At 37.5% G+C, this 27,890-nt stretch overlaps 1 protein-coding gene across 19 annotated transcripts in view; it reads right to left on the bottom strand.

Moving 5' to 3' along the window:
• Positions 1-5,014: 5,014 nt before the first annotated feature.
• Positions 5,015-27,890, bottom strand: part of Cadps (calcium-dependent secretion activator 1) — a 445,541-nt gene continuing 422,665 nt past the window's right edge. For 18 of the 19 annotated variants that reach the window (XM_070104970.1, XM_070104972.1, XM_070104974.1 and 15 more), the window contains 3 exons: positions 20,897-20,920; positions 7,783-7,891; positions 5,015-5,729 (listed from right to left, as the gene is read on the bottom strand). In XM_070104970.1, the coding sequence (XP_069961071.1) occupies positions 5,619-5,729; positions 7,783-7,891; positions 20,897-20,920 (244 nt within the window). In that variant the 3' untranslated portion in view covers positions 5,015-5,618. The remainder of the gene's footprint in view (positions 5,730-7,782; positions 7,892-20,896; positions 20,921-27,890) is intronic. The other variant, XM_070104977.1, reaches the window with a different exon arrangement.

The raw sequence follows: 27,890 nt of genomic DNA, 5'->3' as shown, positions 1-27,890 counted from the left end.
AAGATACCACACTATTTCAATACTCAAGCTGACATTTCACGAAAAAATTCCTTGCCATATTATATTTCATTATCTGGGGGAGATATATTTTCTGGAAGCTTTAGAAAGGTTAAGCTTTCTTGGTCAGAATGCCTCTGAACATTTGCTGCAATGGGGCCCAGTTCCTAGACCCAACATTATGTCTGTAATTTTTAGTGACTACTGCCCACAGGATGATATATGGTGCTTAGTAAAATTATTGCATTTTTCAATACAAGCTTGGCTTTGGTCCAATATAAATGTTCGGTTTTAAAGTTGGTAAGAAAATATACATTTTAAAATGTAAAAAATATTAAATTATAAATTATAAATTATTTGGTTGCTAGCAGATCTAATCATGAAAAATGGTAAACTTGGAAGCATTGGAGGTACACCATAGAGAAGTAAGAAGAGGTAGAGATGGAGAGATGGGGATGATGATGGAAGGAGACTGACAGAAAAAATGGGTGAAAGTGATAAAGCAAATCGGAGTTGACTGAGCAAGAATAGAAAAAAAATCTGCATTAAACGTGTCGTTGAAGGATGGTGTTAGCTGTGAGCTCATTACTCTTGCTATTATATACACAGAAGCACAAACTAACAAAACTCATACAGTGGTAGAGAAGAGTAAGGTATAAGGCTTGATCTGACGAAGGGAAGTGCAGCTCCAATTCCTTGAAGTAAGACTCCTTTAGCATCAAATAACCCTCTTAAAAGCACTCCTAACTTATTAGTGGCCACTGTTTACTGTCTTTAACTGTAATGAAACAAAACTAGCATTTTTCTAGCACAAAATTTATGTACGTCTTTGATGGTAAAGCACTGTTAAGAAAGACAAAGATCTGATATCAATGTACAGTGGACCCTCGCCTAACGAACGCATCACATAACGTTAAATTCGCCTAACGATATTCGTTCTCGGGTACCAATTAATATCGTTAGGCGAGGGTCCACTGTACTATGTTCCATAGCCTCATTAGCTAAATTAAAATTTTTACAAGTTCACATCAAGAGTTAAGTCAATGTGGATCACACAGTGTTGCACAGCAGAGGTGAGAGAGATGGAAAATAGGTTTATCTAGGTACAGGTCCACATAATTATCATAGAGTGACAGCAGAACAAGCCACATGGGAGCTTTCTAGAGCTTTCACATTTATGCATCATCAGGAGCTATGCAATGTTGCCAGACAGCAAATTGATGTTTGCGATTGTATTGCACATAACAAAAGTGTTAATTACCTAGGATAGCCCCAAAAAGTCAGTGACTTATTTCCACTGGGTCCTTGGTAAGGGTAAGGACGGCAAGATTTTAAAAAAAAAAAAGCATTAAAATCTAATGGGTTGTAAAACAGTGTGTTTTAAGGGGTGTATATAGTAATGATTGGAAAAATTAAGGGTTAGTGAGAAAGTGAAACAGGAGTTTTGATTTATAAGTAAGTTTCCGTTAACAAAATAGTTTTTACTGAAAGTGGGATTTTCGGAGAGAAAGGCAGCCAGTGTATGAGTTAAGATGTAGATGGCAGGACATTAATTAAGAGGGGAGGTCACGAACTCAGGCGAAGATGTCACGTGACATGACACAATGAAACTGGCTTTTTTGGTTTTTATAATGGGTTAAAGTACTTAGTTATGATAATAATAATAATAATAATATAATAATAATAATAATAATAATAATAATAATAATAATTTAGTTTTTATAGTGGCAATTTGCTATATCATTATTTAATTTTATGCAAATGTGAACTTATAAAGTCATCTTTATTTATGTTATTTTATTATTAAAATTGGGAGTAAGGGGCTAGTAACCTCTTTGGTATAAAATATTAAATGTTTCTTCTTTTCCGAGTCATCTTGCCTTGGTGGGAGACGTATGTTGTGTTAAATTGTTTATTAAAATATAAAGATTTTACTATAACTATACTGTAATTACATTATGTAAATATACCAGATCAAAGATTACAGTGGACCCCCGGTTAACGATATTTTTTCACTCCAGAAGTGTGTTCAGGTGCCAGTACTGACCGAATTTGTTCCCATAAGGAATATTGTGAAGTAGATTAGTCCATTTCAGACCCCCAAACATACACGTACAAACGCACTTACATAAATACACTTACATAACTGGTCGCATTCGGAGGTGATCGTTATGCGGGGGTCCACTGTACAGTGGACCCCCGCATAACGATCATCTCCCAATGTGACCAATTATGTAAGTGTATTTATGTAAGTGCGTTTGTACGTGTATGTTTGGGGGTCTGAAATGGACTAATCTACTTCACAATATTCCTTATGGGAACAAATTCGGTCAGTACTGGCACCTGAACATACTTCTGGAGTGAAAAAATATCGTTAACCGGGGGTCCACTGTATAATGAAAACATAAAAAAAGTAAGAGGTAATTTCCTTTAGAAATTAAATTTAAAAATGAAAAGGAATCTGACAGGAAATTTTCAGCTTAAAAATACCAACAATAAAGTGATGATCTTAAACCTCAGTTTTTATATATATATAAAAAAACATATTAAAATGTAGAAGTACTACATCATTACTAGCAGTTTAAAGCTGTAAATATGGATTCTATTTTTAGCCGTAAATATGGATTCTATTTTGTTCGATTTCGACTACATACATTTCCTGCCGAACATAGGCAGATTGAGCAATGGAAATGTTAACTTCACGTATGTGAAAAAAAAAACAAATAAAAGTAATGTAACCATTAGTGAGCTTAGTGATGCATGACCTTTATGAGTTTAGCTTTGACTTAAATAATATTTAATTAAGGTTTTCTACATTTTCTATAGATACATGGTAACCCAAAAATGGTGTAAAAAAGCATATGCATAACTTAAACTGGATGACACCTCAGAGACAAAAGTTGAGGTGAACACAACACCACCGCACTGGTTTATTTTACCAGCAGTAATATCAGAATTATTAACCCATATAAGCTGTCTTAATGCCAGTGGTTCACAGAGGCATATTAAGATTTTGTAGGCTCCTGGGCTACAGGTACTGTGAGGTCCCTGGGCTACAGGTACTGTGAGGCCCCTGGGCTACAGGTACTGTGAGGTCCCCAGTGATATTTTCCAAAGGAAAAAATTAATCACAATAGTCAACAGTCCATCATATACGTGATGTAATAACAAACTATAATTATAAACTTACAGAAGTAACTGTGAAAACTTCTTTCTTAATCTCTGGAGGCCCTCCAGCTAGCAGAGGCCTCTGGGCTCCAGTCCTGGAGGCCCTCCAGCTAGCAGAGGCCTCTGGGCTCCAGTCCTGGAGGCCCTCCAACTGGCAGAGGCCTCTGGGCTGCAGTCCTGGAGGCCCTCCAACTGGCAGAGGCCTCTGGGCTGCAGTCCTGGAGGCCCTCCAACTGGCAGAGGCCTCTGGGCTGCAGTCCTGGAGGCCCTCCAACTGGCAGAGGCCTCTGGGCTGCAGTCCTGGAGGCCCTCCAACTGGCAGAGGCCTCTGGGCTGCAGTCCTGGAGGCCCTCCAACTGGCAGAGGCCTCTGGGCTACAGTCCTGGAGGCCCTCCAACTGGCAGAGGCCTCTGGGCTGCAGTCCTGGAGGCCCTCCAACTGGCAGAGGCCCCTGGGCTATAGCCCTGGAGGTCCTCCAGTTGGCAGAGGCCCCTGGGCTGCAGGACCTAAATCCCATGCTTTAATCCTGCCCTGCCAGTGAAAGTTCGTAATTCAATGATTTGAACAAACTCACTCCTTCCTTGGATTAAGTGTTATTTCCCCCCTTTTCCCCAATTGCTAAATGACCCCTACACATTTAGCACTTTCCTATGAATACATGTGTATGTTTAATTGGATTTTGTAAATATTAAAATGAGTTTAAAGTATATGTTAAGATTATTATCATAATTCTGCACCTCTGCTTTTAAACCTTACTGGAATAACATACTAAGGAAACTATGATTCACTTTACCAAGGCTTCTCTGAAACTATATTGACTTTACTGGATATATATATTACTGATATTACTAAATTTAAAAAGAGAAACTTTCGTTTTTCTTTTTGGGCCACCCTGCCTTGGTGGGATACGGCCGGTTTGTTGAAAAAAAATATATGTATTACTGATATAATCATGGCAATCACTATTTGTGTGAAATTCCAGCTGACATTTCAGTAATAAGGTGGGCTCCTTGAATTTAAATTTTATCTTTTTTTTGTACATATTTTTTTAAAACCATCTGAAGGGCTGTTTTTTTTAGGAAATGCAGCAAATAAAACTGGTCACTTTGCAAAACACTGTAGGTAAAAAATGACCTACAGCAAAACTCTGCACATACCCCTAGTGTGTATCTGTAAAGTCTCCGCACTTGACACTAGGAGAGTGCACAAGTGGCTACACTAATCTCTGTTGCTGGAAGAATGTTATATGTTATCATTTAAGTACTTGTTTTGCATAACTTATTTTATTCAGCAGGCTTATACTGAAAGTTATTTTTTATATAAACTCTGGTTTGTAATTTGTTCTATAAGCATAATCTATTATAAAGTGAAGATTTATGTACACACAAATTGTTAAAAAAAGAAAACTACTCTGGTTTTTGCTAGAATGACAATTTTCATATCATGTATGTGTTACAAAAATGAATAAGGCATATTTTTAATGGTAGGTGGGTGGACAGCGCAGGCTTCAGTGAATACACGGCACGAGCTCACACCTTATAACTTCGGATAATAAGCCCTATCAAAGAAGATAAGAGATATATGGTTATTTTAATACGCACAGTAGCTGACAAACCAAATACTGTCTGTACCATTTAAAATGCACATGTAGCTATTGTCAATAAAGGTAGTAAGACAATATTTTATTACAGAAATGTCAAAACTTGTGTTCTGGGAAATGCACTTCAATAAAGTGAAGCGAATGAGAATGTTTTTTTTTTTTGCGATTAAATGTAATGAAGGAAAAATTCCCTTTTATGATAAATTTATTGTCTATTTTTAGTGTGCTACTGCATATATTTTTTATTTATATATTTTTTTTTGTGTGTACAAGTTTTATAATAACAGCAAAAAAGTGAGCTGATTACTGTATTTCATCAATAAATTCTTGTGGCTCGTCTGGAGAGAGATACCAAATTTTTAAACGCATAATATTATTCAAAATATGAAAGCTACCCGGGTCAGCACAGTCTATGTGCTGTGATAACAGAGAATTAGCTAACATGTACTTTTATTACAATTGGTACATAATGTTAGACAGTACACTACATCCCTATGATACAATATGTGGCTGTAGTTTTTGTGTGTGAAATATGCATGGCTATTGTATATATTTTTATATCCACCCGCCCCACTTTGTATAAATGGTATTTAGAGAATTTCTTCTATAGATTTTTCTATACAACATGGACAAGACAATATTTCTTTGTGCATTGAAAGTGCCACATTGCTATATATTTAATTTATCTTTCTTACTAACAATTACTTTTAAGTAAACAATAGCCTAAAAAAAGCCTTTAAAGAAAGAAGGACTCAGTTAAGAAAACTTTCAGTTTAGCTTAGTCTGCGTTGTAACACTGTGAGATACATTTGTTTACTGAGATCAAACAATCGATTTTAAAAGTCCCTGGAAGTTAAAAAAAGCCTCCACCTCCGAATTTACCTGTGATCCCTCCAATACCTTTACTCAGCCCTCCAAAAACGTTGCCTACTTTCCCTGCAACATTGCCAGCAACATTTGACACCTGAAAAAGGAAAGAGAACCATTACGGGGACAACGCCTGTATTTCAGGAGCGCCGTCAAATAAACGACAGTGACTCTATGGTTTAATAACATTTTATTAATTTATAAATACTTCAAGTGTAACTGACAATGATATACTTAATGTACAGTGGTACCTTGACTTACGAGTTTAATTCATTCAGTGACCCAGCTCGTAACTCAATTTGCTCGTATATCAAATAAATTTTCCTCATTGAAATTAAATGAAATACCATTAATCCGTTCCAGTGGAATTCCTGGCTCTCGGGAGGCAGGAGAAAATACAGTACTTCAATATAATGCTAATATCAACTCTACAGCTTATTTATCTATCACAACTGATCTAATATGACATAATAAACAATATAAATAACATAGAAACATGATATATACTCTAGAATGAATAAAATATGTCATTATGTGACGAGTGGTGGCGGCCACTCCTGAGGTAAAAACATTTAATGCTCTAACCATATCTTCCCATTCTTGCCCTTCTGAGATATTATTATAAGAGAAAACAGTGTTTGTGAAGCTAACTGCACTAGATCGCTAGTTTCATAAGGAAAACACTGAAACAATAGTGATTTTCTCAGAATTTTTTTTTTCTGAGTCAGAAGACCAGCCTATGTTTTGGGTGAATATCTCAGAAGCAAATCAGCATAAATGCCTAGTGTCTTTTTGCAGAGAAAACACGAGGCATGAAGTAGCTACTATGCTTGTACTGCCTCGCCAAGTCGACTACACACACCTCACTCGTGTTGCTCTACGATTTCATGCTTTAATTCAATGGACATCATCCTCCTCTTCTTCTCAGCACTGTCCTTTGCACTTACTTTCTTAGGAAACATGGTTGAAAAAAAGAAATTTGGCAAAATAACTGCACAAAATGCAAGCACAACACAAGAGAGATGCTTCCACGGCAAGGTAACCATATGCACTGTTGTAGCGTTCACTGTGCCAACTAGTGGAGGCGTATCTCAAGCTTGCTCATAACTCGGATTTTGGCTTGCACTTCAAAGCAAAAAATCGACCAAGTGACGGCTCGTAACTCGGAAAACTCATAAGTCAAAGTGCCACTGTATATATTTTAACACATCTGTTGTTTCCCACTGAGGCAGGGTGACCCGAAAAAGAAGAAACACTTTCATCATCACTCACTCCATCACTGTCTTACAAATTAACCTAAAATTCACTTAAAATTGACGTAGATCACCAATAATCTGACGACTGCTTATTATTTAATATTATCCAGAGCTCTTATCCAATCCAGCACATTAATAGATTATATGGGAAACAAAAGGATTATAAACACATGTGATTATCCATCGTTGATGAAAATCAGCTGCAGCCTCCGCTCTGAATGTTATGGAGAATCAATGTTCAAATGCATTAGGGCCCAGCAAGTATCCCGTGTCCCGCAGCTGGATCGCTAGCGCACTCAGCTCACACACTGAGTTTCAGAGTTCAAATCTCCTCCTGTACGGGTGGAAAACATTAGGGACGTGTTTCCCTAAGACACCTGCTGTCCTTGTTCATCCATTGGTATAAAATGGGTATCTGGGTGTTAGTCGACTGGTGTGGGTCACATCCCAGGACAAAATTGACTTAATTTGCCTGAAATGCTCAGCATAACCAGGTGCTTTCTATATAGTAGTACTTTATGTTATTGATGTCAGCTAGACCTGTATACCTTGTACATGTGCTTGTAGTAAATAAAGAAATTATTATTATTATTATTATTATTATTATTATAATTTTTATTATTATGTTCATATTTGACAAGATATTTTCAACTTATGACGGGTTCATTAGAACGTATTCCCAACATAAGTCAAGCAGCACCTGTATTTACATATATCAAATTTAGAATACAGTGTTAGATAAACAAAAAAACAAATTAAGGTAAAAGTGACCAGCGTACTGTACTTCCCAACTATTATTACATTCTCCTGCAAAGCTGAAATGGTACATTAAGAAATCATATCCAGCACTGGCTAAAGTGTGAGTAAAAGGTAATGGAAATTTGGGAAATTTACCTTAGCGACATAATTAGCAGGATCATCACCCAGAGTTTGGCTAAGTTGAGCTGTAACCTTTGGCTTCTTCTCTGACATTTCATCTTCGATGCCTGTCTCTGGATAATCCCTAAAATGCACACGCAGATATTAATACTTCAAGTGTTACTGAAGAGATGAGATACACTTTGCAGATTAACCCTTAAACGGTCCAAATGTACATATACGTTCTCTTGCGTAGCGCCCCAAATGTATATACAGTGGACCCCCGCATAACGATCACCTCCGAATGCGACCAATTATGTAAGTGTATTTATGTAAGTGCGTTTGTACGTGTATGTTTGGGGGTCTGAAATGGACTAATCTACTTCACAATATTCCTTATGGGAACAAATTCGGTCAGTACTGGCACCTGAACATACTTCTGGAGTGAAAAAATATCGTTAACCGGGGGTCCACTGTATACGTTTCCTTTGTCAGTCATTCAACATTGGCACGATAGGCCTGAGTCGCCTAGACATGAGAGAATGGGTGTGCGCACTCAGTGTGCGCCATATGAAAAAAAATTGGGGATGCCTGGGTACCACATGCTCTTTTTTCCTATAAAAAAAAAATTTCTCTCAAAATATTTGGGGCGTTACGCAAGAGAACGTATATATATGTTTGGACCATTTAAGGCTTAAAATACAAATTAAATTGTATACTAGATTGATGAAAATAATAAAAGTACATTGTACGATCATGCAGAGGTACACCAAATAATGAGTCATTGCATTATAATGAAGTAACATCTTTACCTGTTTCATAATCCATAAGAAACCAAAAATGAAGCATTTTGTGACTTCAAATGATGTATATTTTTGTTACAATGTATAATACACATTTTTTTTTTAATTTATATTGAAGGTGCCATGCGTTTTACATTAATGAGAGTAAGATTTACAATATTTGAAATAAATTGATTTAATATATAATACAAGTAAAGAAAAATACAGTTCTTAATTCTTTTAGTACTTTTTGTAATAAATAAATAAATATAGATTTATTTATATATTTATTTTTAAATAATGCAAAATTTGGGTACTATAGCGCCATCTGTAATTTTCTGAATTTGCTTCCTGGGCATCACTCAAGTGAATGTTTACTTTACATACATACATACATACATACATACATACATACATACATACATACATACATATATATATATATATATATATATATATATATATATATATAATATATATATATATATATATATACAGTGGACCCCCGCTTAACGATCACCTCCAAATGCGACCAATTATGTAAGTGTATTTATGTAAGTGCATTTGTACGTGTATGTTTGGGGGTCTGAAATGGACTAATCTACTTCACAATATTCCTTATGGGAAAAAATTCGGTCAGTACTGGCACCTGAACATACTACTGGAATGAAAAAAGTTCGTTACCCGGGGGTCCACTGTATATATATACACATGTGTACATGTATAATTTTTTTTTTCAACAAGTCGGCCGTCTCCCACCGAGGCAGGGTGACCCAAAAAAGAAAGAAAATCCCCAAAAAGAAAATACTTTCATCATCATTCAACACTTTCACCACACTCACTCATTATCACTGTTTTTGCAGAGGTGCTCAGAACACAACAGTTTAGAAGCATATACGTATAAAGATACACAACATATCCCTCCAAACTGTCAATATCCCGAACCCCTCCTTTAAAGTGAAGGCATTGTACTTCCCATTTCCAGGACTCAAGTCCGGCTATATAAAAATAACTGGTTTCCCTGAATCCCTTCACTAAATATTACCCTGCTCACACTCCAACAGATCGTCAGGTCCCAAATACCATTCGTCTCCATTCACTCCTATCTAACACGCTCATGCACGCCTGCTGGAAGTCCAAGCCTCTCGCCCACAAAACCTCCCTTACCCCTTCCTTCCAACCTTTTCGAGGACGACCCCAACCCCGCCTTCCTTCTCCTACAGATTTAAATGCTCTCCATGTCATTCTACTTTGATCCATTCTCTCTAAATGACCAAACCACCTCAACAACCCCTCTTCTGCCCTCTGACTAATGCTTTTATTAACTCCACACCTTCTCCTAATTTCCACACTCCGAATTTTCTGCATAATATTTACACCACACATTGCCCTTAGACAGGACATCTCCACTGCCTCCAACCGTCTCCTCGCTGCTGCATTTACCACCCAAGCTTCACATCCATATAAGAGTGTTGGTACTACTATACTTTCATACATTCCCTTCTTTGCCTCCATAGATAATGTTTTTTAACTCCACATATACCTCAACGCACCACTCACCTTTTTTCCCTCATCAATTCTATGATTAACCTCATCCTTCATAAATCCATCCGCCGACACGTCAACTCCCAAGTATCTGAAAACATTCACTTCTTCCATACTCCTCCTCCCCAATCTGATATCCAATTTTTCTTTATCTAAATCATTTGATACCCTCATCACCTTACTCTTTTCTATGTTCACTTTCAACTTTCTACCTTTACACACATTCTCAAACTCATCCACTAACCTTTGCAATTTTTCTTTAGAATCTCCCATAAGCACAGTATCATCAGCAAAAAGTAACTGTGTCAATTCCCATTTTGAATTTGATTCCCCATAATTTAATCCCACCCCTCTCCCGAACACTCTAGCATTTACTTCTTTTACAACCCCATCTATAAATATATTGAACAACCATGGTGACATTACACATCCCTGTCTAAGACCTACTTTTACCGGGAAGTATTCTCCCTCTCTTCTACACACCCTAACCTGAGCCTCACTATCCTCATAAAAGCTCTTTACAGCATTTAGTAACTTACCACCTATTCCATATACTTGCAACATCTGCCACATTGCTCCTCTATCCACTCTATCATATGCCTTTTCTAAATCCATAAATGCAATAAAAACTTCCCTACCTTTATCTAAATACTGTTCACATATATGCTTCAATGTAAACACTTGATCTACACATCCCCTACCCACTCTGAAGCCTCCTTGCTCGTCCGCAATTCTACATTCTGTCTTACCTCTAATTCTTTCAATTATAACCCTACCGTATACTTTTCCTGGTATACTCAGTAAACTTATTCCTCTATAATTTTTACAATCTCTTTTGTCCCCTTTCCCTTTATATAAAGGGACTATACATGCTCTCCGCCAATCCCTAGGTACCTTCCCCTCTTTCATACATTTATTAAACAAAAGTACCAACCACTCCAACACTATATCCCCCCTGCTTTTAACATTTCTGTCATGATCCCATCAGTTCCAGCTGCTTTACCCCCTTTCATTCTACGTAATGCCTCACGTACCTCCACCACACTTACATTCTGCTCTTCTTCACTCCTAAAAGATGGTATACCTCCCTGTCCAGTGCATGAAATTACCGCCTCCCTTTCTTCCTTAACATTTAAAAGTTCCTCAAAATATTCTCGCCATCTACCTAATACCTCCATCTCCCCATCTACTAACTCCCCTACTCTGTTTTTAACTGACAAATCCATACTTTCCCTAGGCTTTCTTAACTTGTTTAACTCACTCCAAAATTTTTTCTTATTTTCATTAAAATTTCTTGACAGTGCCTCTCCCACTCTTTCATCTGCTCTCCTTTTGCACTCTCTCACCACTCTCTTCACCTTTCTTTTACTCTCCATATACTCTGCTCTTCTTATAACACTTCTGCTTTGTAAAAACCTCTCGTAAGCTACCTTTTTCTCTTTTATCACACCCTTTACTTCATCATTCCACCAATCACTCCTCTTTCCTCCTGCCCCCACCCTCCTATAACCACAAACTTCTGCCCCACATTCTAATACTGCATTTTTAAAACTATTCCAACCCTCTTCAACCCCCCCACTACTCATCTTTGCACTAGCCCACCTTTCTGCCAATAGTCGCTTATATCTCGCCCGAACTTCCTCCTCCCTTAGTTTATACACTTTCACCTCCCTCTTACTTGTTGTTGCCACCTTCCTCTTTTCCCATCTACCTCTTACTCTAACTGTAGCTACAACTAAATAATGATCCGATATATCAGTTGCCCCTCTATAAACATGTACATCCTGGAGCCTACCCATCAACCTTTTATCCACCAATACATAATCTAACAAACTACTTTCATTACGTGCTACATCATACCTTGTATATTTATTTATCCTCTTTTTCATAAAATATGTATTACTTATTACCAAATTTCTTTCTACACATAGCTCAATTAAAGGCTCCCCATTTACATTTACCCCTGGCACCCCAAAATTACCTACTACTCCCTCCATAACATTTTTACCCACTTTAGCATTGAAATCCCCAACCACCATTACTCTCACACTTGATTCAAAACTCCCCATGCATTCACTCAACATTTCCCAGAATCTCTCTCTCTCTCCTCTACACTTCTCTCTTCTCCAGGTGCATACACGCTTACTATAACCCACTTTTCACATCCAATCTTTATTTTACTCCACATAATCCTTGAATTTATACATTTGTAGTCCCTCTTTTCCTGCCATAGCTTATCCTTCAACATTATTGCTACTCCTTCTTTAGCTCTAACTCTATTTGAAACCCCTGACCTAATCCCATTTATTCCTCTCCATTGAAACTCTCCCACCCCCTTCAGCTTTGTTTCACTTAAAGCCAGGACATCCAGTTTCTTCTCATTCATAACATCCACAATCATCTCTTTCTTATTTATCATTTGCACAACATCCACGCACATTCAGACTTCCCACTTTGACAATTTTCTTCTTCTTATTCTTTTTAGTAATCTTTACAGGAAAAGGGGTTACTAGCCCATTATATATATATATATATATATATATATATATATATATATATATATATATATATATATAGCCCATATATATATATATATATATATATATATATATATATATATATATATATATATAGCCCATATATATATATATATATATATATATATATATATATATATATATATATATATATATATATATATATATAGCCCATATATATATATATATATATATATATATATATATATATATATATATATATATATATATATATAGCCCATATATATATATATATATATATATATATATATATATATATATTATATGTATATATTTATATATATATATATATACATATATATATATTTACAAAGTAGAAGTGATGCAAGGAGGGAAGAGTATATGGAGAAAAAGAGAGAGGTTAAGAGAGTGGTGAAGCAATGTAAAAAGAGAGCAAATGAGAGAGTGGGTGAGATGTTGTCAACAAATTTTGTTGAAAATAAGAAAAAGTTTTGGAGTGAGATTAACAAGTTAAGAAAGCCTAGAGAACAAATGGATTTGTCAGTTAAAAATAGGAGAGGAGAGTTATTAAATGGAGAGTTAGAGGTATTGGGAAGATGGAGGGAATATTTTGAGGAATTGTTAAATGTTGATGAAGATAGGGAAGCTGTGATTTCGTGTATAGGGCAAGGAGGAACAACATCTTGTAGGAGTGAGGAAGAGCCAGTTGTGAGTGTGGGGGAAGTTCGTGAGGCAGTAGGTAAAATGAAAGGGGGTAAGGCAGCCGGGATTGATGGGATAAAGATAGAAATGTTAAAAGCAGGTGGGGATATAGTTTTGGAGTGGTTGGTGCAATTATTTAATAAATGTATGGAAGAGGGTAAGGTACCTAGGGATTGGCAGAGAGCATGCATAGTTCCTTTGTATAAAGGCAAAGGGGACAAAAGAGAGTGCAAAAATTATAGGGGGATAAGTCTGTTGAGTATACCTGGTAAAGTGTATGGTAGAGTTATTATTGAAAGAATTAAGAGTAAGACGGAGAATAGGATAGCAGATGAACAAGGAGGCTTTAGGAAAGGTAGGGGGTGTGTGGACCAGGTGTTTACAGTGAAACATATAAGTGAACAGTATTTAGATAAGGCTAAAGAGGTCTTTGTGGCATTTATGGATTTGGAAAAGGCATATGACAGGGTAGATAGGGGGGCAATGTGGTAGATGTTGCAGATGTATGGTGTAGGAGGTAGGTTACTGAAAGCAGTAAAGAGTTTTTACGAGGATAGTGAGGCTCAAGTTAGAGTACATAGGAAAGAGGGAAATTATTTCCCAGTAAAAGTAGGCCTTAGACAGGGATGTGTGATGTCACCGTGGTTGTTTAATATATTTATAGATGGGGTTGTAAGAGAAGTAAATGCGAGGGTCTTGACAAGAGGAGTGGAGTTAAAAGACAAGGAATCACACATAAAGTGGGAGTTGTCACAGTTGCTCTTTGCTGATGACACTGTGCTCTTGGGAGATTCTGAAGAGAAGTTGCAGAGATTGGTGGATGAATTTGGTAGGGTGTGCAAAAGAAGAAAATTAAAAGTGAATACAGGAAAGAGTAAGGTTATGAGGATAACAAAAATATTAGGTGATGAAAGATTGGATATCAGATTGGAGGGAGAGAATATGGAGGAGGTGAATGTATTCAGATATTTGGGAGTGGACGTGTGAGCGGATGGGTCTATGAAGGATGAGGTGAATCATAGAATTGATGAGGGGAAAAGGGTGAGTGGTGCACTTAGGAGTCTGTGGAGACAAAGAACTTTGTCCTTGGAGGCAAAGAGGGGAATGTATGAGAGTACAGTGGACCCCCGGTTAACGATTTTAATCCGTGCAAGAGGGCTCATCGTTATGCGAAATAATCGTTATGCGAATGAATTTTCCCCATAAGAAATAATGGAAATAAAATTAATCCGTGCAAGACGCCCAAAAGTATGAAAAAAATTTTTTTTTACCACATGAAATGTTAATTTTAATACACACAAACTGAAAAAGGCATGCACAATTAAATGACACTTACTTTTATTGAAGATCTGGTGATGATTGATGGGATGGGAGGAGGGGAGAGCATTATCTTCTTACTGTTTAGAAGGGGAATCCCCTTCCATTAGGACTTGAGGTAGCAAGTCCTTTTCTGGGGTTACTTCCCTTCTTCTTTTAATGCCACTAGGACCAGCTTGAGAGTCACTGGACCTCTGTCGCACAACAAATCTGTCCATAGAGCTCTGTACCTCCCGTTCCTTCAAGACTTTCCTAAAATGGGCCATAACATTGTCATTGAAATAGTCACCAGCACGGCTTGCAACAGCTGTGTCAGGGTGATTTTCATCTATAAAGGTTTGCAGTTCAACCCACTGTGCACACATTTCCTTAATCTTTGAAGTAGGCACAATGGATTCCACAACTGGCATAGGCTTCTCAGGGTTAGCCCCAAACCCTTCAAAATCTTTCTTAATTTCCATACTAATTCTCACCCTTTTTACCACAGGGTTGGCACTAGAAGCTTTCTTGGGGCCCATGGTCACTTATTTTCCAGAAACAGCACCGAAAACACTGTAATAATACGAAATATTCCGAGTGTATGCTTGGATGTTACCGCGGAGGCTGGCTGGTAAACAATGGGACGGCCGGCACATGTGAGGGCACATTGGACGCGTCTCGGACGAAAATCGGTAAGCGGGTTTTTAATCGGTATGCGCGGCAAAAATTTTGCGATAAAAGTAATCGGTATGCGGAAAAATCGCTATGTGATGCCATCGTTATGCGGGGGTCCACTGTATAGTTTTACCAACACTCTTATATGGGTGTGAAGCATGGGTGATGAATGTTGCAGCGAGGAGAAGGCTGGAGGCAGTGGAGATGTCATGTCTGAGGGCAATATGTGGTGTGAATATAATGCAGAGAATTCGTAGTTTGGAAGTTAGGAGGAGGTGCGGGATTACCAAAACTGTTGTCGAGAGGGCTGAGGAACGGTTGCTGAGGTGGTTTGGACATGTAGAGAGAATGGAGCGAAACAGAATGACTTCAAGAGTGTATCAGTCTGTAGTGGAAGGAAGGCGGGGTAGGGGTCGGCCTAGGAAAGGTTGGAGGGAGGGGGTAAAGGAGGTTTTGTGTGCGAGGGGCTTGGACTTCCAGCAGGCGTGCGTGAGCGTGTTTGATAGGAGTGAATGGAGACGAATGGTTTTTAATACTTGACGTGCTGTTGGAGTGTGAGCAAAGTAACATTTATGAAGGGGTTCAGGGAAACCGGCAGGCCGGACTTGAGTCCTGGAGATGGGAAGTACAGTGCCTGCACTCTGAAGGAGGGGTGTTAATGTTGCAGTTTAAAAACTGTAGTGTAAAGCACCCTTCTGGCAAGACAGTGATGGAGTGAATGATAGTGAAAGTTTTTCTTTTTCGGGCCACCCTGCCTTGGTGGGAATCGGCCAGTGTGATATAAAAAAAAAAAAAAAAAAAAAATATATATATATATATATATATATATATATATATATATATATATATACATATATATGTATATATCCTAGGTAGTAGGTTGGTAGACAGCAATCGCCCAGGGAGGTACTACCGTCCTGCCAAGTGAGTGTAAAACGAAAGCCTGTAATTGTTTTACATGATGGTAGGATTGCTGGTGTCCTTTTTTCTGTCTCATGAACATGCAAGATTTCAGGTACGTCTTGCTACTTCTACTTACACTTAGGTCACACTACACATACATGTACAAGCACATATATACACACCCCTCTGGGTTTTCTTCTATTTTCTTTCTAGTTCTTATTCTTGTTTATTTCCTCTTATCTCCATGGGGAAGTGGAACAGAATTCTTCCTCCGTAAGCCATGCGTGTTGTAAGAGGCGACTAAAATGCCGGGAGCAAGGGGCTAGTAACCTCTTCTCCTGTATATATTACTAAATGTAAAAGGAGAAACTTTCGTTTTTCCTTTTGGGCCACCCCGCCTCGGTGGGATACGGCCGGTGTGTTGAAAGAAAGATATATATATATATATATATATATATATATATATATATATATATATATATATATATACACACATACATACATATATATTTAACACGTCGGCCATTTCCCACCAAGGCAGGGTGACCTGAAAAGAAAGAAAAACCCAAATATATAATATATATAATATCATGGATGTTAGCATTTACAGGGAGTTACTTGAAGTTATCCATAAAAATATAAACGTAGACTAATGAAATATATTCAGTAAAAGAAGAAAGGCTATCATGTTTATATACAGTAAGTTCTTTCATAAAGTTTTGTGAATGAGATTGAAAAAATTAATTGAAAATTGAACAGTGTATGCCTCACGCCATTCAAATTTCAATGTATTTTTTCAATCACAATTGCAAAAACATTACAATACTTCAAACTTAGCTTTAAGGTTGCCCAAAATGCATAAGTAAAAGTCTTTTTATAAAGTACAGCCTCTCCTCACTTTATGATGGAGTTCCAATCCTAATACCACGATGGTAAACTAATTCATCGCTAAACGAGGAACATACTATAAGGGTAGTGGGTTTATGTCAACCATCTTTGATATTGCTTTAATGTCAGTTCTAATATACATTATTTAGGTATGCATACTGGTCAGAGAACCCGTCGTAAGTCCAAGTCATCGGTAAATGAGTACGTTACTAAGTGAGAAGAGGCTGTAGTGTATATATGTTAATCATGTTAACTGTATAATATGCTGCACTCCACTTTACAGAAACAGTTTACCTTTTTTGTTTATATAAAAGAGCTTTATAAGAGAGTTTACTGTAGTCAGAAAGAGAGAGGACATAGAATAAACATTCATCACCTTAACCCTTAAACTGTCCGAACGTAGATCTAAGTTTTATTTTACATGCTTTCAAATGTAAAAAAAAGTAGATCTACGTTCAGAGTGCTACACGAGTGAACGTAGATCTACGTTTGGACAATTTAAGGGTTAAACCAGATCATAACTGATCCACTGGTACATATGTGGTTTCAAGGCTATAATGAGTTACCTTTTTCCTAAAATGGTGAAGAATACCCTTACATTAATACAATGATTGCTTTTAAAACATTTGATGTCTATTGGTTATAATAAAGCATCAAGAAAGATAATTTATACAAACACATATTTTCCATGGTACTGTACATGAATTCCATGCACTAAAATGCAGATTTTTTGCATGCAGTATGAGTAATGTCTGCATATTAAACTTCACATATTGTATAATGTCTGGTTTTCATACACGAATGGAGACAAACACTGTACTCTGAATCATGGGCTCTGTGACGAAGACTGTATTCTGAATCATGGGCTCTGTGACGAAGACTGTATTCTGAATCATGGGCTCTGTGACGAAGACTGTATTCTGAATCATGGGCTCTGTGACGAAGACTGTACTCTGAATCATGGGCTCTGTGACAAATACTGTACTCTGAATCATGGGCTCTGTGACAAACACTGTACTCTGAATCATGGGCTCTGTGACGAAGACTGTACTCTGAATCATGGGCTCTGTGATGAACATTGTACTCTGAATCATGGGCTCTGTGACGAAGACTGTACTCTGAATCATGGGCTCTGTGACAAATACTGTACTCTGAATCATGGGCTCTGTGACAAACACTGTACTCTGAATCATGGGCTCTGTGACGAACACTGTACTCTGAATCATGGGCTCTGTGACGAAGACTGTACTCTGAATCATGGGCTCTGTGATGAACATTGTACTCTGAATCATGGGCTCTGTGACGAAGACTGTATTCTGAATCATGGGCTCTGAGACGAAGACTGTATTCTGAATCATGGGCTCTGTGATGAAGACTGTACTCTGAATCATGGGCTCTGTGACAAATACTGTACTCTGAATCATGGGCTCTGTGACAAACACTGTACTCTGAATCATGGGCTCTGTGATGAACACTGTACTCTGAATCATGGGCTCTGTGACGAAGACTGTACTCTGAATCATGGGCTCTGTGATGAACATTGTACTCTGAATCATGGGCTCTGTGACGAAGACTGTATTCTGAATCATGGGCTCTGTGACGAAGACTGTATTCTGAATCATGGGCTCTGTGACGAAGACTGTACTCTGAATCATGGGCTCTGTGACAAATACTGTACTCTGAATCATGGGCTCTGTGACAAACACTGTACTCTGAATCATGGGCTCTGTGACGAACACTGTACTCTGAATCATGGGCTCTGTGACGAAGACTGTACTCTGAATCATGGGCTCTGTGATGAACATTGTACTCTGAATCATGGGCTCTGTGACGAAGACTGTATTCTGAATCATGGGCTCTGTGACGAAGACTGTATTCTGAATCATGGGCTCTGTGACGAAGACTGTACTCTGAATCATGGGCTCTGTGATGAACACTGTACTCTGAATCATGGGCTCTGTGATGAACATTGTACTCTGAATCATGGGCTCTGTGACGAACACTGTATTCTGAATCATGGGCTCTGTGACGAAGACTGTATTCTGAATCATGGGCTCTGTGACGAAGACTGTACTCTGAATCATGGGCTCTGTGATGAACACTGTACTCTGAATCATGGGCTCTGTGATGAACATTGTACTCTGAATCATGGGCTCTGTGACAAACACTGTACTCTGAATCATGGTCTCTGTGATGAACACTGTACTCTGAATCATGGGCTCTGTGATGAACATTGTACTCTGAATCATGGGCTCTGTGACAAACACTGTACTCTGAATCATGGGCTCTGTGATGAACACTGTACTCTGAATCATGGGCTCTGTGATGAACATTGTACTCTGAATCATGGGCTCTGTGACAAACACTGTACTCTGAATCATGGGCTCTGTGACGAACACTGTACTCTGAATCATGGGCTCTGTGACGAAGACTGCACTCTGAATCATGGGCTCTGTGACGAAGACTGTATTCTGAATCATGGGCTCTGTGACGAAGACTGTACTCTGAATCATGGGCTCTGTGATGAACACTGTACTCTGAATCATGGGCTCTGTGATGAACATTGTACTCTGAATCATGGGCTCTGTGACGAACACTGTACTCTGAATCATGGGCTCTGTGATGAACACTGTACTCTGAATCATGGGCTCTGTGATGAACATTGTACTCTGAATCATGGGGAACACTGTACTCTGAATCATGGGCTCTGTGACGAACACTGTACTCTGAATCATGGGCTCTGTGACGAAGACTGTACTCTGAATCATGGGCTCTGTGACGAACACTGTACTCTGAATCATGGGCTCTGTGACGAACACTGTACTCTGAATCATGGGCTCTGTGACGAAGACTGTACTCTGAATCATGGGCTCTGTGACGAACACTGTACTCTGAATCATGGGCTCTGTGACGAACACTGTACTCTGAATCATGGGCTCTGTGATGAACACTGTACTCTGAATCATGGGCTCTGTGACGAACACTGTACTCTGAATCATGGGCTCTGTGACGAACACTGTACTCTGAATCATGGGCTCTGTGATGAACACTGTACTCTGAATCATGGGCTCTGTGATGAACATTGTACTCTGAATCATGGGCTCTGTGACGAAGACTGTACTCTGAATCATGGGCTTTGTGATGAAGACTGTACTCTGAATCATGGGTTCTGTGACAAACACTGTACTCTGAATCATGGGCTCTGTGACGAAGACTGTACTCTGAATCATGAGCTCTGTGACGAACACTGTATCCTGAATCATGAGCCAGAACCTATCCTGCTGTATAAGCAGGGCCCTACAGTAGGCCAGAACCTATCCTGCTGTATAAGCAGGGCCCTACAGTAGCCCATAACCTATCCTGCTTTATAAGCAGGGCCCTACAGTAGCCCATAACCTATCCTGCTTTATAAGCAGGGCCTACAGTAGCCCATAACCTATCCTGCTGTATAAGCAGGGCCCTACAGTAGCCCATAACCTATCCTGCTTTATAAACAGGGCCCTACAGTAGCCCATAACCTATCCTGCTTTATAAGCAGGGCCCTACAGTAGCCCATAACCTATCTTGCTTTATAAGCAGGGCCCTACAGTAGCCCATAACCTATCCTGCTGTATAAGCAGGGCCCTACAGTAGCCCAGAACCTATCCTGCTGTATAAATGGGGCCCCGCCAATACTATTCAATTTCGGATGTGCTTTTTCCACTGTGTTTACAAATAGAGAGGAGCTTTATAAGATAGCTTATGGTAAATTCAAACACATATTTTACACAAGCTACATCTATAGAGAAAGAAAGAAAAGCGTGATCATGCAGTGAGGCATCTGCCATAATGACTACTTACTCTCCTTCTGCCCCCTCAGGAAGGCTATGATGGTGAGGGGAAAGGGGAAAAAAAGAGGGGTCAATCAGGAGAAGAATAGGGGACAATTCTAAAGGTGAAATTATTTTAAATACAATAGTACAGTACAGAGGAAATATATGCTAGGTAGACAGACATTAGTGAAGTATATTCTGGAGCCATCAAAATTTTTAGAAATTGCTATTTGTTTTATTTTGTATTTACTTGCAACAGATACATCAATTGTAAAGAATAAAAAGCACCGTACATGATTGGAACAATACACAAATAACCCGCATGTATAAGGGAATGAAACTTATGAAGACGTTTCAGACTGACTTGGACTATTAACTATGTGCAAGTTATCTGTGTGCAAGTCAATTGTAGATATAAATCCAGAAGTGTACCAGTTAACCCTTTTCGGGACCTAGTTCCTAGCATTTTGTGTATCCATATGCTCTTGCACTACCATCCACAGGATGGATATGGGATGCACAATAAACTAGCCACTTCATTAGCAAGATCTATAAATCTTTTATTATGGTATTGATCTTGAAAAAGAAATAAGAATCTCATCTATGATAATGTTGCTGATTTTACGAAGACTGAAATATGCTTAAAAATACCGTCATTCATGAATTTTTTTTATACTGTATTTAAATATTGTATCTTGATCACGAAATCGTAATGACATGATTGCAAACAAACCATACCACGGACGGGGATAGAACCCACGATCAGAGAGTCTCAAAACTCCAGACCATCGCGTTAGCCACTGGACCAGCTAGCCACAATAAGATTCATCCAACTACGTATATTTCTAGTTGGATGAATCTTATTGTGGCTAGCTGGTCCAGTGGCTAATGTGACGGTCTGAAGTTTAGAGACTCTCTGACCGCGGGTTCTATCCCCATCCGTGGTATGGTTTTTTTTTTTTAAATATTATATTATTGAGTTTTTTAAACTTATCATCATAATTTTAATCTCTCTTAAGGATGGAAACAGCTGAGAACTCAGATGAGCCACAGGGGTGTTAGAAAGTATTTCTTCAGTTATAGAGTTGTCAGGAAGTGAAACAATCTAGAGTGATGTAGTGAAGGCAGGATCCATACATAGCTTTAAGAAGAGGCATGGCAAAGCTCATGGAGCAGGGAGATAATACAATAAATTTTTGGTACATTTTTCTATATTTTTATAGTTTATTGTGCACTTCGTATTTTTATAGTTTATTGTGCACTTCGTATTTTTATAGTTTATTGTGCACTTCGTATTTTTATAGTTTATTGTGCACTTCGTATTTTTATAGTTTATTGTGTGCTTCATATTTTTATAGTTTATTGTGCACTTCGTATTTTTATAGTTTATTGTGCACTTCGTATTTTTATAGTTTATTGTGCACTTCGTATTTTTATAGTTTATTGTGCACTTCGTATTTTTATAGTTTATTGTGTGCTTCGTATTTTTATAGTTTATTGTGCACTTCGTATTTTTATAGCTTATTGTGTGCTTCGTATTTTTATAGTTTATTGTGCACTTCGTATTTTTATAGTTTATTGTGTGCTTCGTATTTTTATAGTTTATTGTGCACTTCGTATTTTTATAGCTTATTGTGTGCTTCGTATTTTTATAGTTTATTGTGCACTTCGTATTAATCTTGTGGATGGCAGCTCAAGGTCATGTGGATATACAAAAGACCACTGAGACCAGAATTAACCCTTAACCCTTAAACGGTCCAAACGTATATATACGTTTTTCAACATCTGAAAGTATGTAAAAAAAAATGTAGATCTTCTTTTTTGTTTTACATCTGAAAACGTATAAAAAAAAACTTTTATCTACATTTTTTTTTGTTACATTTGAAAATGTGTTAAAATAAAGTAGATCTACTTTTTTTTGCATATTCTCAAATATAACAAAAAAAAAAATGTTGATAAAAGTTTTTTTTACACATTTTCAGATGATGAAAAACATATATATACGTTTGGACCGTTTAAGGGTTAATGTCATTAATTATGTTGACTATCTTTTACGTAACTTAATCTTTCTAGTCGCTTAAAATATATTTTATTGGGTTTAACTGTTATTTATAAGTACTTGACTCATACAAAGGTCAGTTTAAGTTCACTTCTATATGTAATATATTTCCAAGAAGAATAGAAGTCAAAATATTGTGGCTGAAATAATTCACATTTAACCCACAATTCTGCAGAAAGCTTAGAAAATTTTGAGTTTTCCTAAACTGAAATAACTTGATAATGATTGAGAATGACTGATATTTTATCTAAAGTTTCCTCTCAAACTTATGGGTAACTTGTGAGAGACTTCCAAGTTTACTATGAAAAAAAAAATACTGCAACAAAGTTTGAAATGCAAAGTAATGATGGCAACAGAGTTTACAAGAATAAATTATTTATTCTACTCCTACTGTGGTAAATGGCCTCTACCTGTGACTGGTTTTAAGGTTTCTTCTGCCCTCACAACCCAACCTCAGGCCACGGTATAGATTTTTTTAGTCAACACAGTAATAATCATTCTATTTCTGCATATAAGTGTTGAATAACATCACTAAACAAATCTTAGGCAAAACACTACTGTACTTGATCTATAATAATATATGTTATAAACTATCCAGAGCAGTATGTAAGTACAGATCATTGATTATCCGTCAACTGCTTGTTTAGTAAAAAACAAAAAGGACTGAAATACACAAATAACTCGAACATAGGAAAAAGAAACTTGTGACGTTTTTTTGTTTTGGTCTAACTTGGCCCATTAACTAATTAACCCGTAAACAGTCCAAACGTATATACAGTGGACCCCCGCATAACGATTACCTCCGAATGCGACCAATTATGTAAGTGTATTTATGTAAGTGCGTTTGTACGTGTATGTTTGGGGGTCTGAAATGGACTAATCTACTTCACAATATTCCTTATGGGAACAAATTCGGTCAGTACTGGCACCTGAACATACTTCTGGAGTGAAAAAATATCGTTAACCGGGGGTCCACTGTATACGTTTTTTCAACATTTGAAAGCATGTAAAAAAAGATCTTTTTTGTTTTTTTACATTTGAAAATATGTAAAAAAACGTAGATCTACTTTTGTAGCACTACACATGTGAACGTAGATCTGCTTGGACCGTTTACGGGTTAATGGTTCAAGTCGGACTAAAACGTCATCACAAGTTCTTCTCGTATGTGTGTGTTTAGTGATCTAGTTTGATTTGGTACATAAATGTGTAATACACCAGCAAGAAATGTGTAGCACAAAATAACCATATATGAAAGCGTTCACCACGTATACCTGGAGATACCTGGAGAGAGTTCCAGGGGTCAACGCCCCCCCCCCGCGGCCCGGTGGGTGATCAGGCCTCATGGTATGCCTGATAATCTGGCCTGACCTCTTATCATATACTCTATTAACTTACTCCTGCACAGTGAATTTAAATACAGTATTTTATTCTGAAATTTATACTGCATGTGTTAGAATACAAATGCAAAGAATTAACAATTATGTATTACACAAAATATCCCATGCAAAATTCCATATCTATGGTGTACATGCAGGCTGGAGTAACAGCCTGATTGATCAGACCCCGGTCCACCATGAGGCCTGGTCATGGACTGCGCCACGGGGGCATTGACCCCCAAACACCCTCCAGGTACACTTCAGGTATACTAATCAAATCAAATCAAATCAAAGTTTATTCTCTATAAGGATTACAATGCGGGGTTTACAGATTTTGGTTATTGTGTGGTTTACATGTAATAAAATACTAATTACAGAGGGGGCCACTAGAACACCTAGCATGGCTAGGCATTTTGGGCAAACTTAGATTAATTCTTAACCCTAAATTTATGTACTGATAAATCTATCACCTGTGAGTAAACTATGATTGTATAAGTCACCTATTAGTATCAAGTAGTTTTAGTTCTAATTTGTCTGCCTGACATGATGCGTAATGCTGTATCCTAAATATGTTATAACTGACCATATTTTTTTAAAGGGGTAGACCGGTAATCCAGCAGAAGGCCTCGGTCAGATGACCAAAAGCTCCAACAATGGGTCATCATCTGACTAAGACCCGTGTCAGGAAACATTTGTTCTGTTTCCTGGCAAATCTTACCTAACCCTAACCCAGTTGTATCCTAAAATATACCAAACTAGATCACCAAGGTATTTACTCTCCCATAAGAACTCAAATCATCCAGTATATAAAAACTGTCTAAGTTACAATGATGGGTTAAATTTCTTTATTTCCTACATGGAAAAGCATTCACACACACACTCATGCTTGTATGCATGCATGCATGTGGACACACATGCATGCACACACACACACACACACACACACGTATGCACATACTTGTCCTCTGTTTGGAATTTATCATTACTTACAATACAAATAAGTGTTTTAGCAAAGCTACTGATTTTTGTGACAGTGCAATAAGCTTCTGATAAAATATAGTGTTTAGTCCCTGAACAAACATAATACCACACTGGCATCATTAAGCACCTGCTGATACTGTCTGGGTAGAATTCAGCATCGTCAACGTACCTTATTCGTATCAATTTATACATTTTGAGGACCTATAATACACACTGCTTAATACAGTTCTTACAAAAGGAATCTAATACAGTAGAACACCTGTATCTGCGGATTTGGTTTCCATGGTTCCAGTTCTCCAGTTTACTGCGCCTCCTCCGTGCAAAAGTATTGATGGTGGCAGTTCTTCAAATCAGGGAAAAAGTGCTAATTCTCAACTTAAGGTATGTAATTTACCAATTAAACTTTATCATAGGTATGTATGTAAATAAAAATTGACTTATATATAGGGTTAACTATTATCTGCCATTTTGGGTATCCATGGAACGTATCCCCCGCAGATATGGGGGGACTACTGTACTCTGTTACCATGACATAAACACCATGCGCCAAAGATAAATAATGCTGCGAACGAGTGGAAAAATACATACGATTGATTACTGTGCATTGCATGCAAGGATGGGAGAAGAAAGAAAGCTTATTAGCAATTATCTCTGATTAATATACAGTATAATAAAGGCTTAAATTTATTCTTAAATGCTATATTAAAAGCAGCAATACCTAATGTAAAAAAGTATTGATACTTTCTGACTGTAAAAAATATATGACATGTCATTTTTGTTTTATTCAAATATCTATAACAACTCGTTTATATTGAATATTCTGATGAATATTCTGATGAATATTCTAATGAATATTCTGATGAATATCATATCTGATATGATGCTTGTCATCATATCAGATGATGTGATGATGAATATCATGGCAGCTATTAAAAATGATTTGACTGCTACTTGAGGCATTACCCAGCCTTTAAAATGAGTATTTAGAGTAATTGGCTGTTGATCTGGTGAACAACCGCACCAAATTGCTTACTTAATAAGTAGTAGTTTAAAAACCACAAGTAATGAATAACCAGAAGGATGGACGAGGCACACAAACTGTGGTCCATAAATTGACAGTCCGACGCTCTACCATCTACGCTTCTGCTTATCCACCTTTAGAAATATTTTTAATACTGTGTTGTATGTGTGAGTAGCATTTGTAATTGTATTCTGTTAATGCAGGAAGAATTTACATGTCACTGTAAAGTTATAGGAGAATGTGATGACATAGTGATTCAATTTTAGACCTTATCAGAGTGAACTTGAAAGTTGAATTACTGCTACACACCTACCATGACTCAACTGCTTTATTTAGCGTAAAACAATATTCTATAAATATTACTGTCTTAAATATAGTCGTTGTGTTGAATAGTCATTTTATTTAACCCGTAAACGGTCCAAGCAGATCTACGTTCACATGTGTAGTGCTACAAAAGTAAATCTACTTTTTTTTTTTACATATTTTCAAATATAACAAAAAAAAAGGAAGATCAAAGTTTTTTTTACACATTTTCAAATGTAAAAAAACAAAAAGAAGATCTACTTTTTTTACATATTTTCAAATATAACAAAAAAAAAGAAGATCAAAGTTTTTTTTACACATTTTCAAATGTAAAAAAACAAAAAGAAGATCTACTTTTTTTACATACTTTTAAATGTTGAAAAAACGTATATATACGTTTGGACCGTTTACAGGTTAAAACAGTCATTGTTTTGTAGTGTGCAAAGTGATTTTTGTAGCCCAGGAGAGCAGTGTATAAGCTCTCTGTAGCTCTCCTGAGCTGATGCCATGATATAAGAAAAGTGAAAGGCTACTTTCAAGAAAAAAGAGTAAAAATGTACAATACTGTGATTGGAACTATACCAATTAACCGACACATAGGAGAAAAAAACTTATGATGATGTTTCAGTCCAACTTGGATCATTAAGTAGCCAACACTGTGTGGCTAGTTAATGTGGCTACATTGGTTTACATGTGGTCTGCAGTAACAGACTGGTTGATCAGGCCCTGATCCACCACAAGGCCTGGTCATGAACTGCACTGCAGGGAGCATTGATCCCCAAAACCCCCTCCAGATATACTCCAGATGGGTAACACTTAGGTATGCATGTAGAAAGCCCCTTAGTATGCAGAGCATTTTAGGCAAACTTAAGCCTAACTTGAGAGTAACAGTCAATAACTAACTGAATGCTTATATATATGTTGGGGTTAGGGAGTGAGTGGGTGGATAATGCATCGAGTTTCTGGGGTGGCAAGGCAGGAAGAAAGGAATTGTGCAAGTCTTGATGAGAGAGATGTAGTGAGCCGAAGATCTCTGCATCTGATAAGATGGTATCAATGTACAGTGGACCCCCGCATAACGATTACCTCCGAATGTGACCAATTATATAAGTGTATTTATGTAAGTGCGTTTGTATGTGTATGTTTGGGGGTCTGAAATGGACTAATCTACTTCACAATATTTCTTATGGGAACAAATTTGGTCAGTACTGGCACCTGAACATACTTCTGGAGTGAAAAAATATCGTTAACCGGGGGTCCACTGTATTAACAGTATACAATA

This window comes from Cherax quadricarinatus, chromosome 96 (genome assembly GCF_038502225.1).
Source record: "Cherax quadricarinatus isolate ZL_2023a chromosome 96, ASM3850222v1, whole genome shotgun sequence".
NCBI classification, from domain to species: Eukaryota; Metazoa; Arthropoda; class Malacostraca; order Decapoda; family Parastacidae; genus Cherax; species Cherax quadricarinatus.
This window is presented reverse-complemented; position numbering and strand designations above follow the sequence as displayed.